The sequence below is a fragment of the Salvelinus fontinalis genome, chromosome 8 (genome assembly GCF_029448725.1).
Source record: "Salvelinus fontinalis isolate EN_2023a chromosome 8, ASM2944872v1, whole genome shotgun sequence".
Classification (NCBI taxonomy): domain Eukaryota; kingdom Metazoa; phylum Chordata; class Actinopteri; order Salmoniformes; family Salmonidae; genus Salvelinus; species Salvelinus fontinalis.
Window position 1 is genome coordinate 46,497,275 of NC_074672.1, and position 17,500 is coordinate 46,514,774.

A 17,500-nucleotide genomic window follows, 5' to 3' on the forward strand; every position below is an offset into this window, starting at 1 on the left:
CAGACAGGTTAAAACAGGGTATCAATACACACAGACAGGTTAAAACAGGAACCAACAGGGTATCAATACACACAGACAGGTTAAAACAGGGTATCAATACACACAGACAGGTTAAAACAGGAACCAACAGGGTATCAATACACACAGACAGGTTAAAACAGGAACCAACAGGGTATCAATACACAGACAGGTTAAAACAGGAACCAACAGGGTATCAATACACAGACAGGTTAAAACAGGACACCAACAGGGTATCAATACACACAGACAGGTTAAAACAGGAACCAACAGGGTATCAATACACAGACAGGTTAAAACAGGACACCAACAGGGTATCAATACACACAGGCAGGTTAAAACAGGAACCAACAGGGTATCAATACACAGACAGGTTAAAACAGGAACCAACAGGGTATCAATACACACAGACAGGTTAAAACAGGACACCAACAGGGTATCAATACACACAGACAGTTTAAAACAGGGTATCAATACACACAGACAGGTTAAAACAGGAACCAACAGGATATCAATACACACAGACAGGTTAAAACAGGAACCAACAGGGTATCAATACACACAGACAGGTTAAAACAGGAACCAACAGGGTATCAATACACACAGACAGGTTAAAACAGGGTATCAATACACACAGACAGGTTAAAACAGGAACCAACAGGGTATCAATACACACAGACAGGTTAAAACAGGACACAAACAGGGTATCAATACACACAGACAGGTTAAAACAGGACACCAACAGGGTATCAATACACACAGACAGGTTAAAACAGGAACCAACAAGGTATCAATACACACAGACAGGGTAAAACAGGGTATCAACACACACAGACAGGTTAAAACAGGGTATCATTACACACAGACAGGTTAAAACAGGACACCAACAGGGTATCAATACACACAGACAGGTTAAAACAGGAACCAACAGGGTATCAATACACAGACAGGTTAAAACAGGAACCAACAGGGTATCAATACACACAGACAGTTTAAAACAGGGTATCAATACACACAGACAGGTTAAAACAGGACACCAACAGGGTATCAATACACACAGACAGGTTAAAACAGGAACCAACAGGGTATCAATACACAGACAGGTTAAAACAGGACACCAACAGGGTATCAATACACACAGACAGGTTAAAACAGGGTATCAATACACACAGACAGGTTAAAACAGGAACCAACAGGGTATCAATACACACAGACAGGTTAAAACAGGACACCAACAGGGTATCAATACACACAGACAGGTTAAAACAGGAACCAACAGGGTATCAATACACACAGACAGTTTAAAACAGGGTATCAATACACACAGACAGGTTAAAACAGGGTATCAATACACACAGACAGGTTAAAACAGGACACCAACAGGGTATCAATACACACAGACAGGTTAAAACAGGAACCAACAGGGTATCAATACACACAGACAGGTTAAAACAGGAACCAACAGGGTATCAATACACACAGACAGGTTAAAACAGGGTATCAATACACACAGACAGGTTAAAACAGGACACCAACAGGGTATCAATACACACAGACAGGTTAAAACAGGAACCAACAGGGTATCAATACACACAGACAGGTTAAAACAGGACACCAACAGGGTATCAATACACACAGACAGGTTAAAACAGGGTATCAATACACACAGACAGGTTAAAACAGGACACCAACAGGGTATCAATACACACAGACAGGTTAAAACAGGGTATCAATACACACAGACAGGTTAAAACAGGACACCAACAGGGTATCAATACACAGACAGGTTAAAACAGGGTATCAATTGGCTCAGCGTCGTCTGGATTTGGCCGGGGTACACCGTCATTATAAATAAGAATTTGTCCTTAACTGACTTGTTAAACAAAGGTACAAAAACAAGAAAATGGTTTCATCTGGTTTGCTTAATATAAGCAATTTGAAATGATTTATCCCTTTACCTTTTGATACTTAAGTATTTTTTAAAACCAAATACTTTTAGACTTTTACTCAAGTAGTATTTTACTGAGTAACGTTCACTTTTACTCAAGTCATTTTCTATTAAAAGGTATCTTTACTTTTACTCCAGTTTGACAGTTGGGTACTTTTCTCCACCACGTGGTATTTAAAGATGACAATGGTTACATCATTCCATATGTTTTAAATCCACGATGGGCAGGATCCAAGTAAATCAGGACCCCAAATATTGTTTTGTAGAGGAGTGTTAACAGTCAGCAGTTGCATTATGGTGTCACGCCCTGACCTTAGTTATCTATGTTTTCTGTAGTATTTTGGGTCAGGTCAGGGCGTGACGAGGGTGGGTATAGGTGTGTTTTTGTCTTGTCTTGGTCTCCTCACTACGCCGAACGTGACATATAGTATGATACTAAGAGTGTTAACAGTCTATGGGACACGGCAGTTCTTTGTACACAGCAGTACTGTGTGTCTAAGACAGTTTCCCCCTCCTCGGGACAGTTCGTCACATCCTCTCCAGTGTTAAACACTGACAATATATATTTTCATGCCAAGTACAGTCATCTTGAGACTTAAACCGCAGCAGCAGTAGTAGTAGTGTGACCTCTGACCTGGCTGAGGAGCATGAGCAGGATGCCGTTGTGACTTATGAGTTTAACTTCCTGTTCAAAGCGCTGCATCTTCCCCGCGTCCTCCTTCAAGGTGACCTCAGCATAACCCGTCCCGTCAAAGTAGGCGGCGTCGTTCACCCACTGCTGGGTCAACACCGGCTTCGCTCTGACCAACCAGGAAACACACGTCACTAACACGGCAAAACAATATCACAATATTCATAGACACCGTAGTACATTGGTTTTGCTACCTGACTGTGAACTAAACCGTACACTCCTTGGAAAAGAAGGTGCTATCTAGAACCTAACTGGGTTCTTCGGCTGCCCCCGTAGGAGAACCCTTTAAAGAACTGCCTTTGCTTCCATGTAGAACCCTTTCCACAGAGGGTTCTACCAGGAACCCAAAGGGTTCTACCTGGAACCCAAAAGGGTTCTACCAGGAACCCAAAAGGGTTCTACCAGGAACCCAGAAGGGTTCTACATGGAACTCAAAAGGGTTCTACCAGGAACCCAAAAGGGTTCTCCTATGGGGACAGCTGAAGAACGCTTTTGAAACCATTTTTTCTAAGAGTGTAGACAGCAAATGATAAGATCAGCTTTTTATAGGGGATGGACACTATAGCTCCCAGATGTAGGAGTCAACACATGATGGTTTATAGGGGGATGGACACTATAGCTCCCAGATGTAGGAGTCAACACATGGTGGTTTATAGGGGGATGGACACTATAGCTCCCAGATGCAGGAGTCAACACATGATGGTTTATAAGGGATGGACACTATAGCTCCCAGATGTAGGAGTCAACACATGATGGTTTATAGGGGGATGGACACTATAGCTCCCAAATGCAGGAGTCAACACATGATGGTTTATAAGGGATGGACACTATAGCTCCCAGATGTAGGAGTCAACACATGATGGTTTATAGGGGGATGGACACTATAGCTCCCAGATGTAGGAGTCAACACATGGTGGTTTATAGGGGGATGGACACTATAGCTCCCAGATGTAGGAGTCAACACATGATGGTTTATAGGGGGATGGACACTATAGCTCCCAGATGTAGGAGTCAACACATGATGGTTTATAGGGGGATGGACACTATAGCTCCCAGATGTAGGAGTCAACACATGGTGGTTTATAGGGGGATGGACACTATAGCTCCCAGATGTAGGAGTCAACACATGATGGTTTATAGGGGGATGGACACTATAGCTCCCAGATGTAGGAGTCAACACATGATGGTTTATAGGGGGATGGACACTATAGCTCCCAGATGTAGGAGTCAACACATGGTGGTTTATAGGGGGATGGACACTATAGCTCCCAGATGCAGGAGTCAACACATGGTGGTTTATAGGGGGATGGACACTATAGCTCCCAGATGCAGGAGTCAACACATGATGGTTTATAAGGGATGGACACTATAGCTCCCAGATGTAGGAGTCAACACATGATGGTTTATAGGGGGATGGACACTATAGCTCCCAGATGTAGGAGTCAACACATGGTGGTTTATAGGGGGATGGACACTATAGCTCCCAGATGTAGGAGTCAACACATGATGGTTTATAGGGGGATGGACACTATAGCTCCCAGATGTAGGAGTCAACACATGGTGGTTTATAGGGGGATGGACACTATAGCTCCCAGATGTAGGAGTCAACACATGGTGGTTTATAGGGGGATGGACACTATAGCTCCCAGATGTAGGAGTCAACACATGATGGTTTATAGGGGGATGGACACTATAGCTCCCAGATGTAGGAGTCAACACATGATGGTTTATAGGGGGATGGACACTATAGCTCCCAGATGTAGGAGTCAACACATGGTGGTTTATAGGGGGATGGACACTATAGCTCCCAGATGTAGGAGTCAACACATGATGGTTTATAGGGGGATGGACACTATAGCTCCCAGATGTAGGAGTCAACACATGATGGTTTATAGGGGGATGGACACTATAGCTCCCAGATGTAGGAGTCAACACATGGTGGTTTATAGGGGGATGGACACTATAGCTCCCAGATGCAGGAGTCAACACATGGTGGTTTATAGGGGGATGGACACTATAGCTCCCAGATGCAGGAGTCAACACATGATGGTTTATAAGGGATGGACACTATAGCTCCCAGATGTAGGAGTCAACACATGATGGTTTATAGGGGGATGGACACTATAGCTCCCAGATGTAGGAGTCAACACATGGTGGTTTATAGGGGGATGGACACTATAGCTCCCAGATGTAGGAGTCAACACATGATGGTTTATAGGGGGATGGACACTATAGCTCCCAGATGTAGGAGTCAACACATGGTGGTTTATAGGGGGATGGACACTATAGCTCCCAGATGTAGGAGTCAACACATGGTGGTTTATAGGGGGATGGACACTATAGCTCCCAGATGTAGGAGTCAACACATGATGGTTTATAGGGGGATGGACACTATAGCTCCCAGATGTAGGAGTCAACACATGATGGTTTATAGGGGGATGGACACTATAGCTCCCAGATGTAGGAGTCAACACATGGTGGTTTATAGGGGGATGGACACTATAGCTCCCAGATGTAGGAGTCAACACATGATGGTTTATAGGGGGATGGACACTATAGCTCCCAGATGTAGGAGTCAACACATGGTGGTTTATAGGGGGATGGACACTATAGCTCCCAGATGTAGGAGTCAACACATGATGGTTTATAGGGGGATGGACACTATAGCTCCCAGATGCAGTCCACACGGTGGATGTGGCTCTTGTTAGTATTCAGTGCTGAGCGCTCCAGCCATAGAGATAAGACGTAGTGGTCTGCTAGTGGTCCCACCTTCCACATGGTTTCTCCTCGGTGGTGTTGAGTTGGAAGATGTTCTCAAAGTTATAGAGACTGAGCACCTCCTCATTCAGGGTCTCCAGCTCAATACAGCCCTTGAGATTGGGCAGCTGGAGCTGGAGAGGGGGCTGAGAGAAGAACAGAGAGACAGAGATGTTACTGAGGGATAAGAGAAGAACAGAGAGGAAGAGATGTTACTGAGGGATTAGAGAAGAACAGATGTTACTGAGGGGGCTGAGAGCAGGCAGAGAGAGATATGGGTTACTGAGGGGGCTGAGAGAAGGTAGAGAGAGATATGGGTTACTGAGGGGGCTGAGAGAAGGTAGAGAGAGATATGGGTTAGTGAGGGGGCTGAGAGAAGGTAGACAGAGATATGGGTTACTGAGGGGGCTGAGAGAAGGTAGAGAGAGATATGGGTTACTGAGGGGGCTGAGAGAAGGTAGAGAGAGATATGGGTTAGTGAGGGGGCTGAGAGAAGGCAGAGAGAGAGATATGGGTTACTGAGGGGGCTGAGAGAAGGCAGAGAGAGAGATATGGGTTACTGAGGGGGCTGAGAGCAGGCAGAGAGAGATATGGGTTACTGAGGGGGCTGAGAGAAGGCAGAGAGAGATATGGGTTACTGAGGGGGCTGAGAGAAGGCAGAGAGAGATATGGGTTACTGAGGGGGCTGAGAGAAGGCAGAGAGAGATATGGGTTACTGAGGGGGCTGAGAGAAGGTAGAGAGAGATATGGGTTACTGAGGGGGCTGAGAGCAGGCAGAGAGAGATATGGGTTACTGAGGGGGCTGAGAGAAGGCAGAGAGAGATATCGGTTACTGAGGGGGCTGAGAGAAGGCAGAGAGAGATATGGGTTACTGAGGGGGCTGAGAGAAGGCAGAGAGAGATATCGGTTACTGAGGGGGCTGAGAGAAGGTAGAGAGAGATATGGGTTACTGAGGGGGCTGAGAGAAGGTAGAGAGAGATATGGGTTAGTGAGGGGGCTGAGAGAAGGCAGAGAGAGAGATATGGGTTACTGAGGGGGCTGAGAGAAGGCAGAGAGAGATAATGGGTTACTGAGGGGGCTGAGAGAAGGCAGAGAGAGATATGAGTTACTGAGGGGGCTGAGAGAAGGTAGACAGAGATATGGGTTACTGAGGGGGCTGAGAGAAAGCAGAGAGAGATATGGGTTAGTGAGGGGGCTGAGAGAAGGTAGAGAGAGATATGGGTTACTGAGGGGGCTGAGAGAAGGCAGAGAGAGATATGGGTTACTAAGGGGGCTGAGAGAAGGCAGAGAGAGATTTGGGTTACTGGGGGGGCTGAGAGAAGGCAGAGAGAGATATGGGTTACTGAGGGGGCTGAGAGAAGGCAGAGAGAGATTTGAGTTACTGAGGGGGCTGAGAGAAGGCAGAGAGGAAGATATGTTACTGAAGGGGCTGAGAGAAGGCAGAGAGAGATATGGGTTAGTGAGGGGGCTGAGAGAAGGTAGACAGAGATATGGGTTACTGGGGGGGCTGAGAGAAGGCAGAGAGAGATATGGGTTACTGAGGGGACTGAGAGAAGGCAGAGAGAGATATGGGTTACTGAGGGGGCTGAGAGAAGGCAGAGAGAGAGATATGGGTTACTGAGGGGGCTGAGAGAAGGTAGAGAGAGATATGGGTTACTGAGGGGGCTGAGAGAAGGCAGAGAGAGATATGGGTTACTGAGGGGGCTGAGAGAAGGCAGAGAGAGATATGGGTTACTGAGGGGGCTGAGAGAAGGTAGAGAGAGATATGGGTTACTGAGGGGGCTGAGAGAAGGCAGAGAGAGATATGGGTTACTGAGGGGGCTGAGAGAAGGCAGAGAGAGATATGGGTTACTGAGGGGGCTGAGAGAAGGCAGAGAGAGATATGGGTTACTGAGGGGGCTGAGAGAAGGCAGAGAGAGATATGGGTTACTGAGGGGGCTGAGAGAAGGCAGAGAGAGATATGGGTTACTGAGGGGGCTGAGGGAAGGCAGAGAGAGATATGGGTTACTGAGGGGGCTGAGAGAAGGCAGAGAGAGATACGGGTTACTGAGGGGGCTGAGAGAAGGCAGAGAGAGATATGGGTTAGTGAGGGGGCTGAGAGAAAGCAGAGAGAGATATGGGTTACTGAGGGGGCTGAGAGAAAGTAGAGAGAGATATGGGTTACTGAGGGGGCTGAGAGAAGGTAGAGAGAGATATGGGTTAGTGAGGGGGCTGAGAGAAGGTAGAGAGAGATATGGGTTACTGAGGGGGCTGAGAGAAAGCAGAGAGAGAGATATGGGTTACTGAGGGGGCTGAGAGAAAGCAGAGAGAGATATGGGTTACTGAGGGGGCTGAGAGAAGGCAGAGCGAGATATGGGTTACTGAGGGGGCTGAGAGCAGGCAGAGAGAGATATGGGTTACTGAGGGGGCTGAGAGAAGGCAGAGAGAGATATGGGTTACTGAGGGGGCTGAGAGAAGGCAGAGAGAGATATGTGTTACTGAGGGGGCTGAGAGAAGGCAGAGAGAGATATGGGTTACTGAGGGGGCTGAGAGAAGGCAGAGAGAGATATGGGTTACTGAGGGGGCTGAGAGAAGGCAGAGAGAGATATGGGTTACTGTGGGGGCTGTTGAGAAGTCAGAGAGAGATATGGGTTACTGAGGGGGCTGAGAGAAGGCAGAGAGAGAGTAATGAGTTACTGAGGGGGCTGAGAGAAGGCAGAGCGAGATATGGGTTAGTGAGGGGGCTGAGAGAAGGTAGAGAGAGATATGGGTTACTGAGGGGGCTGAGAGAAGGTAGAGAGAGATATGGGTTACTGAGGGGGCTGAGATAGGAAACATATCTATAAGTTACTAACATTTGATACACAAGAGAGAAAACTATAGCTAGATCTCCTGTGTGTTTGGTTTAACCACTGTCTATCCCCCCAGACACAGCTCCCTCTCACCGTAAACGTGTCAGGGTATCCTCCCACGTAGAACACAGTCTCTTCAGTCTGGAGGTTGAGCAGTCCGCTGTCCCCTCCTGCCTCCACCAGAGCCTTGGTCATCCTGGCCTCACTGAGCTCTGAAGACATGGCCATCTGGCCGTACTGAAGGATCCTATACAGAGAAAGAGAGAGAGAGAGCGAAAGAGAAAGAGAGAGAGGGAGTGAGAGAGGGAGAGAGAGAGAGAGAGAGAGAGAGCGAAAGAGAAAGAGAGAGAGGGAGTGAGAGAGAGAGAGAGAGAGAGAGACAGAGAGAGAGAGAGAGAGAGAGAGAGTGAATGAATGAATGAGTGAGTGAGAGAGAGAGAGATGGCAGGTTAACATGGTGATGGTGGTGGTGATAATGACAGATAGTGCAGCTGAGATGATTTGGAATGGCCCTCTCGTGATGATATAGCCTCCCTGAGACTTGAAAGGCCAATTGTCGCCCTCTTGGTTTAATGGTGAAGACATTGGGTTCCTTGAGTGACAACAAATCCAGCCAATGACAGTGGCATAGTTACCTTTCCAGGACCACGTTGTTGAAGTCGCCATCTGTTTGGACATCCTCCTGCATCTCCACCTCAGCCGTGTCTCCACCCACGTTGAACAGCCAGTGCAGTCTCCGCCCCTCCAGCATCATGCCCAGGAACTCCTTACTGGACTACAGACAGGAAACAGGAAACGCATTATCATTACTGGACTACAGACAGGAAACAGGAAACGCATTATCATAGAGCACAACAGTGGAGGTGTCATAATCCCCATAATACCTAGCGGTCAAACAGGGAAACGGTTCCAATCGTTTTTCCCATTGGGCATTTTAGACACACTTCAAATAAGGGCTGTTTTTCATGTAGGTTTCCCCTGGCGTGACGTTTTGATAAATCTCTCTCGGACAAGGTGACTTTTATCAATGTATTCGGCACTATTTACACTGATTCGAAAATGCTAATTAGCGTCAAAGTAGACATCATGCAAGACTACAAATCCCCGCAAGCTCCTGCACGTCATCTCTAGCTGACACCTTTGCTAACAGGTATTGTGTCAATGTAAAACTTGTATAAAATAGTTCACAGTATTGTCCATTTAAAGAAATGTCGCTAATTTATTCATTGCTACATTTAGCTAGGATTAGATAGTTAATCCAGAGATTCTTATCTTTTCCTCGATTGGCAGTCTCGTCCAGATCATCATGGTATTTGTAGTTCTTTATGATAGCCACATTAGCAGCTAATTAGCATTTCATTTTTAGGGGGGGGGGGGGGGGGGGGGGGGGGTGTAAATACAGGTGACTATATTGATAAAAGTCACCTTGTCCTAGAGAGATTTACACGGTTATCAAAACGTCATGCCAGGGTAAGCTGACACAAAACACAGCCCTTGATTCAAGTGTTACTAAAATTCCCTACGGGAAAAATGTATGTTGGAAAAAACGATTGGAACCATTTCCCTGTTAGACCACTAGGCTTTATGGGTATTATGACTCATACTGTGGTACTCTATTACTGGACAATAGAATTCCATATTTGATTGTTATTCTTCTCGTACAGTTTTATAGAAAAATACGACATTAAAAACTACACTAGTAATGATACAGGCACTGTCTAGTGATAAACATTGTCTAATGATATACACTGTCTAATGATATCCTTTCATGAATATGTCATTATATAGGCTTATAAATGTATATAAATGCTTAAAAGAAAGGATAATATTCTCTGTCCCGCAGTGTGCCTGGAAGATAACGTAGTATTTAGTATTTTATTTAGTATTTTCTTATGATATGTGTCGTCTATTTGTATAAAAAAAAAAAAAAAAAAAACGGAATAAACAAAGTTTAATAATAATAATAAAATACTTACGTCCCTGTTTCCGAGGTAAAAGACAAACTGTTTGACTGGTTGGTCCTGTCTGCGGGCGCGCGAGGCCTCGGGCAGGGTGATGTAGAACTTCAGGGAGGTGTAAGCAGCCAGGTCTGCCAGGTTACTGGGGGTACGCACCTGCACACCTGATGTCCCGTTGAACTTGACAGGTACGCTCACCTGAGAAGAAGAAAAGAGGAAAATAAAATGGCCGCCGTCCAACATTCCTACGTGATGGTAACCACAGAAGATACATGTTCTATAATATCTGAGTTTTGACCCAAAAATCATTCTTTATTCAAACATTAACTACATTTAACAGACACATTTGTAGCACATCTATTCCTATTGAGGGCCTGGGTTATGTTTTGTCCCGTATGAGCCACCGTACTTTGCTGGCGGCCTTGCGGGCCTCTGCGATGAGCTGTCTGATCCTGAGGATGTTCTCTGAGATGTTGGGCATCTGGGCTGAGTGGTTCTGTAGCTTGTCCAGCTTCTTCATCAGTATTGGGATGGCCTCGCCCAACATACCCACTGGAGGGACGCACACAGACAGAAATGTTCTGTCAGTCTAAACCCATTTAATCAGACTTCAGCAAATGTTTATTCATTGAGCAAGTCTGTACACACCGCTTTATGAAAATCAATCCTAATCAGCTTAACCAATATTCAAAAGGGAAGTCAAGCTAGCGTCCTTGACCTCTGTATGGTGAAACTATAAAGAACCTACTAGTAGTATCTAGTGGTCCTACCAGACCTACTGTCTAGAGGTATCTAGTGGTCCTACCAGACCTACTGTCTAGTGGTATCTAGTGGTCCTACCAGACCTACTGTCTAGTGGTATCTAGTGGTCCTACCAGACCTACTGTCTAGTGGTATCTAGTGGTATCTAGTGGTATCTGGTGGTCCTACCAGACCTACTGTCTAGTGGTATCTAGTGGTCCTACCAGACCTACTGTCTAGAGGTATCTAGTGGTCCTACCAGACCTACTGTCTAGTGGTATCTAGTGGTCCTACCAGACCTACTGTCTAGTGGTATCTAGTGGTCCTACCAGACCTACTGTCTAGTGGTATCTAGTGGTCCTACCAGACCTACTGTCTAGTGGTATCTAGTGGTCCTACCAGACCTACTGTCTAGTGGTATCTAGTGGTCCTACCAGACCTACTGTCTAGTGGTATCTAGTGGTCCTACCAGAACTACTATCTAGTGGTATCTAGTGGTCCTACCAGACCTACTGTCTAGAGGTATCTAGTGGTATCTAGTGGTCCTACCAGACCTACTGTCTAGTGGTATCTAGTGGTCCTACCAGAGCTACTGTCTAGAGGTATCTAGTGGTCCTACCAGACCTACTGTCATCTAGTGGTACTATCAGACCTACTGTCTAGTGGTATCTAGTGGTCCTACCAGACCTACTGTCTAGTGGTATCTAGTGGTCCTACCAGATCTACTATCTAGTGGTATCTAGTGGTCCTACCAGATCTACTGTCTAGAGGTATCTAGTGGTCCTACCAGACCTACTGTCTAGTGGTATCTAGTGGTCCTACCAGACCTACTGTCTAGTGGTATCTAGTGGTCCTACCAGACCTACTGTCTAGTGGTATCTAGTGGTCCTACCAGACCTACTGACTAGTGGTATCTAGTGGTCCTACCAGACCTACTGTCTAGAGGTATCTAGTGGTCCTACCAGACCTACTGTCTAGAGGTATCTAGTGGTCCTACCAGACCTACTGTCTAGTGGTATCTAGTGGTATCTGGTGGTCCTACCAGACCTACTGTCTAGTGGTATCTAGTGGTCCTACCAGACCTACTGTCTAGTGGTATCTAGTGGTCCTACCAGACCTACTGTCTAGTGGTATCTAGTGGTCCTACCAGACCTACTGTCTAGAGGTATTAGATTGGTTGGTAGACCTATCAGACTAGTGGTTGTAGACCTACCAGACTAGTGGTTGTAGACCTATCAGACTAGTGGTTGTAGACCTATCAGACTAGTGGTTGTAGACCTACCAGACTAGTGGTTGTAGACCTATCAGACTAGTGGTTGTAGACCTACCAGACTAGTGGTTGTAGACCTACCAGACTAGTGGTTGTAGACCTACCAGACTAGTGGTTGTAGACCTACCAGACTAGTGGTTGTAGACCTACCAGACTAGTGGTTGTAGACCTAACAGACTAGTGGTTGTAGACCTACCAGACTAGTGGTTGTAGACCTACCAGACTAGTGGTTGTAGACCTACCAGACTAGTGGTTGTAGACCTACCAGACTAGTGGCTGTAGACCTATCAGACTAGTGGTTGTAGACTTACCAGACTAGTGGCTGTAGACCTACCAGACTAGTGGTTGTAGACCTATCAGACTAGTGGTTGTAGACCTATCAGACTAGTGGTTGTAGACCTATCAGACTAGTGGTTGTAGACCTACCAGACTAGTGGTTGTAGACCTACCAGACTAGTGGTTGTAGACCTATCAGACTAGTGGTTGTAGACCTACCAGACTAGTGGTTGTAGACCTACCAGACTAGTGGTTGTAGACCTACCAGACTAGTGGTTGTAGACCTACCAGACTAGTGGTTGTAGACCTACCAGACTAGTGGCTGTAGACCTATCAGACTAGTGGTTGTAGACCTACCAGACTAGTGGTTGTAGACCTACCAGACTAGTGGTTGTAGACCTACCAGACTAGTGGTTGTAGACCTATCAGACTAGTGGTTGTAGACCTACCAGACTAGTGGTTGTAGACCTACCAGACTAGTGGTTGTAGACCTACCAGACTAGTGGTTGTAGACCTATCAGACTAGTGGTTGTAGACCTACCAGACTAGTGGTTGTAGACCTACCAGACTAGTGGTTGTAGACCTATCAGACTAGTGGTTGTAGACCTACCAGACTAGTGGTTGTAGACCTACCAGACTAGTGGTTGTAGACCTACCAGACTAGTGGTTGTAGACCTACCAGACTAGTGGTTGTAGACCTATCAGACTAGTGGTTGTAGACCTACCAGACTAGTGGTTGTAGACCTATCAGACTAGTGGTTGTAGACCTACCAGACTAGTGGTTGTAGACCTACCAGACTAGTGGTTGTAGACCTACCAGACTAGTGGTTGTAGACCTACCAGACTAGTGGCTGTAGACCTACCAGACTAGTGGTTGTAGACCTACCAGACTAGTGGTTGTAGACCTACCAGACTAGTGGCTGTAGACCTACCAGACTAGTGGTTGTAGACCTACCAGACTTGTTAGCCTCCAGGAAGGCCTTGTTTATGTCCTCATTGGTGGTGTTGGCGTCGCCGTACTGCTGCTGCCATTGGTCCACCTGCTCTTTGATAGGGGCCAGGGTATCCTCGACCTTCGCTGCTGTACTGTTGGCCTCCTCCGCCGCAGCCTTCGCCTCCTCTATAACCTTAGCCGTTTCCTCTGGAGGACAATATGTACAGGTATGGGTTGGGTTTAAAAGCAACATGTGTTTGTTTTGTACTTGTATACGCTGAGGACCTGTTCTTATTTACGACGATGGTCTGGAACGTGTGTGTGTGTGTGTGTGTGTGTGTGTGTGTGTGTGTGTGTGTGTGTGTGTGTGTGTGTGTGTGTGTGTGTGTGTGTGTGTGTGTGTGTGTGTGTGTGTGTGTGTGTGTGTGTGTGTGTGTGTGTGTGTGTGTGTGTGTGTGTGTGTGTGTCTGTGTGTGTGTGTGTGTGTGTGTGTGTGTGACCTTTACCTCTGCTGAAGTTGAGGTTACTCTGCACCATCTCAAGGTCTTTCAGTAGAGTCTTGTGTTTCTGCTTGGCCTCATCCAGACGAGTCATGGCATCCAGGAGACGAGGCTTCAGATCTGACAGGAGAAAAAGACAATAATAAGATATGAAATAAAATAACGTTTTTCTTGCGGTTAAAGAAAATCCGCACCAAAAAAACAAACATCAAACGACAAGCATTCACCCCCAGGGGTTTGTTACCTTCATTCCCAGTTTTCCCAGAAATCCTAGTTTCCTCCCTGTTAAATCCCTCCTGATTTCAATTTGGGGCGAAAGTCTCCAGAATTTTTTAACCCCCCATATTCATCACCGAAACCAATTGTCTATTCATCTGAGGTGGGAGGAAACACTACTTGTTGCATCGGTACCATTATTCAGTTCCTGTTGCAGCGTGACAGCTTCCTGTAGCAGTTCAGAACTGTGATTCCTCAGACCGTCAGCTTCCTGGCCCAGGTCCTGACCCTTCACATTCTGCACAAATCAACAACGACTGCATCAACACCACAACAAAAAACATACTGTATGTTAGTTTCCTACAGGCCCATTATGGCAACGTTAAGGTGTCACACATGTCCAACGCAGTGTACTGCTGTTTCTGTGAGTCTCAAGAGTGTCCTCAAAAAAATGGAGGAAATACGTTCACGTGTGTGTTGTCCTTACCTCCGGAGCGTCCACAGCAGCTTGGTTGGCAGCGATCTCAGCGTCTCTGACTCCGGCGATGATGTCGGTGTACGCTCGGGACGCGTTCACCGCTCGCTGGATGAAACCGTCCTTGTTGGTGGTAGAGATCACACTGCAACACAGAGGAGAAAACAACGTGTGAAGTCGAGGTCAGATCAATCAACCAATCAATAAACCAATCAACCAACGTATCAACCACCCCCCCCAAAAAGCAACCAATCAATAAATCAATCAACCAACGTATCAACCCCCCCCCAAAAAGCAACCAATCAATAAACCAATCAACCAACGTATCAACCACCCCCCCCCCCCAAAAAGCAACCAATCAATAAACCAATCAACCAATGTATCAACCACCCCCCCCAAAAAGCAACCAATCAACCAACGTATTAACCATCCACCCCCCCCCCAAAAAGCAACCAATCAATAAATCAATCAACCAACGTATCAACCATCCACCCCCCCCCCAAAAAAAGCAACCAATCAATAAATCAATCAACCAACGTATCAACCCCCCCCAAAAAAGCAACCAATCAATAAACCAACGTATATCAACCATCCCCCCCCCCCAAAAAGCAACCAATCAATAAATCAATCAACCAACGTATCAACCACCCCCCCCAAAAAGCAACCAATCAATAAATCAATCAACCAACGTATCAACCACCCCCCCCAAAAAGCAACCAATCAATAAATCAATCAACCAACGTATCAACCATCCCCCCCCCAAAAAGCAACCAATTAATAAATCAATCAACCAACGTATCAACCCCCCCCCCCAAAAAGCAACCAATCAATAAATCAATCAACCAACGTATCAACCATCCCCCCCCAAAAAGCAACCAATCAATAAATCAATCAACCAACGTATCAACCACCCCCCCCAAAAAGCAACCAATCAATAAATCAATCAACGAACGTATCAACCACCCCCCCCCCCCAAAAAGCAACCAATCAATAAATCAATCAACCAACGTATCAACCACCCCCCCCAAAAAGCAACCAATCAATAAATCAATCAACCAACGTATCAACCACCCCCCCCCCCCAAAAAGCAACCAATCAATAAATCAATCAACCAACGTATCAACCACCCCCCCCCAAAAAGCAACCAATCAATAAATCAATCAACCAACGTATCAACCCCCCCAAAAAAGCAACCAATCAATCAACTAGTCAATATCCATCCACACCTCCCCCCCAAAAAAGCAACCAATCAATCAATATCCATCCATCCACCCCCCCCCAAAAAAAGCAACCAATCAATCAATCAATATCCATCCAACAACCCCCCCCAAAAAATCTATAAAAAAATCCATCAATTGATGAATCCACCAACTCCTCACCTGGAGAGGTTCCTGGCCAGGTCAGTGAGTAGTTCAGCATGTTCCTCTGCTGCCTCCACCAGGGGTATCTTACTGAGGGTGGGGGCAAATGTCTGCACCTTTTCAGCCAGGGGCATCCTGGCTCCATCCAACTGGGCGGCCAATCGCTCATACTCCTAGAGAGGGGGGGGGGGGGGGGGGGGGGGGGGGGTTAAAGGGGGCAGGAGATTTGAGATTAAAAAGGTGTTCCTAATGTTAGTATACTCAGTGTATCAATCAATCAATCAAATGTATTGATAAAGCCCTTCTTACATCAGCTGATATCTCAAAGTGCTGTACAGAAACCCAGCCTAAAACCCCAAACAGCAAGCAATGCAGGTATAGAAGTACGGTGGCTAGGAAAAACTCCCTAGAAAGGCCGGGAATCTAGGAAGAAACCTAGAGAGGAACCAGGCTATGAAGGGTGGCCAGGTGGTACCAGTACAGAGTCCATGTGCAGGGGTACGAGGTCAATAACATGGCTTTATACACAGGGTACCAGTACAGAGTCGATGTGTAAGGGTACGAGGTAATTGAGGTATATATGTACATATAACTAGGAATACAGTTACTAGGCAACAGCATAGACAATAGACAGTAGCAGCAGTATACTGTAGGTAGGGGTAAAGGATAGATAATAGACAGTAACAGCAGTATACTGTAGGTAGGGGTAAAGGATAGATAATAGACAGTAACAGCAGTATACTGTAGGTACGGGTAAAGGATAGATAATAGACAGTAACAGCAGTATACTGTAGGTAGGGGTAGAGGATAGATAATAGACAGTAACAGCTGTATACTGTAGGTAGGGGTAAAGGATAGATAATAGACAGTAACAGCAGTATACTGTAGGTAGGGGTAAAGGATAGATAATAGACAGTAACAGCAGTATACTGTAGGTAGGGGTAAAGGATAGATAATAGACAGTAACAGCAGTATACTGTAGGTAGGGGTAAAGGATAGATAATAGACAGTAACAGCAGTATACTGTAGGTAGGGGTAAAGGATAGATAATAGACAGTAACAGCAGTATACTGTAGGTAGGGGTAAAGGATAGATAATAGACAGTAACAGCAGTATACTGTAGGTAGGGGTAAAGTGACTAGACAACAGGATAGATAATAGACAGTAACAGCAGTATCCTTTACCCCTCATTCAGAGAGCAATGCATCCATCCAGGGACTGTCTCATTCGGGGACTGTCTCATCCGGGGACTGTCTCATCCAGGGCCTGTCTCATCCGGGGACTGTCTCATTCGGGGACTGTCTCATCCGGGGACTGTCTCATCCGGGGACTGTCTCATCCGGGGACTGTCTCATCCAGGGACTGTCTCATCCGGGGACTGTCTCATCCAGGGACTGTCTCATCCAGGGACTGTCTCATTCAGAGAGCAATGCATCCATTCAGGGACTGTCTCATCCGGGGACTGTCTCATTCAGGGACTGTCTCATCCGGGGACTGTCTCATCCAGGGACTGTCTCATCCAGG

General features: G+C 46.3%; 1 protein-coding gene across 1 annotated transcript in view; it reads right to left on the reverse strand.

Annotated features, from left to right (window-relative positions):
- LOC129861510 (laminin subunit alpha-5-like) overlaps nt 1-17,500 on the reverse strand; it is a 155,113-nt gene that overhangs the window by 25,736 nt on the left and 111,877 nt on the right. The window contains exons 53-63 of the mRNA XM_055932887.1: nt 15,995-16,149; nt 14,628-14,760; nt 14,336-14,438; nt 13,931-14,044; nt 13,446-13,631; nt 10,613-10,755; nt 10,222-10,401; nt 8,881-9,020; nt 8,339-8,492; nt 5,427-5,560; nt 2,601-2,766 (exon numbers count right to left, since the gene is read on the reverse strand). Of these exons, the coding sequence (XP_055788862.1) occupies nt 2,601-2,766; nt 5,427-5,560; nt 8,339-8,492; nt 8,881-9,020; nt 10,222-10,401; nt 10,613-10,755; nt 13,446-13,631; nt 13,931-14,044; nt 14,336-14,438; nt 14,628-14,760; nt 15,995-16,149 (1,608 nt within the window). The remainder of the gene's footprint in view (nt 1-2,600; nt 2,767-5,426; nt 5,561-8,338; nt 8,493-8,880; nt 9,021-10,221; nt 10,402-10,612; nt 10,756-13,445; nt 13,632-13,930; nt 14,045-14,335; nt 14,439-14,627; nt 14,761-15,994; nt 16,150-17,500) is intronic.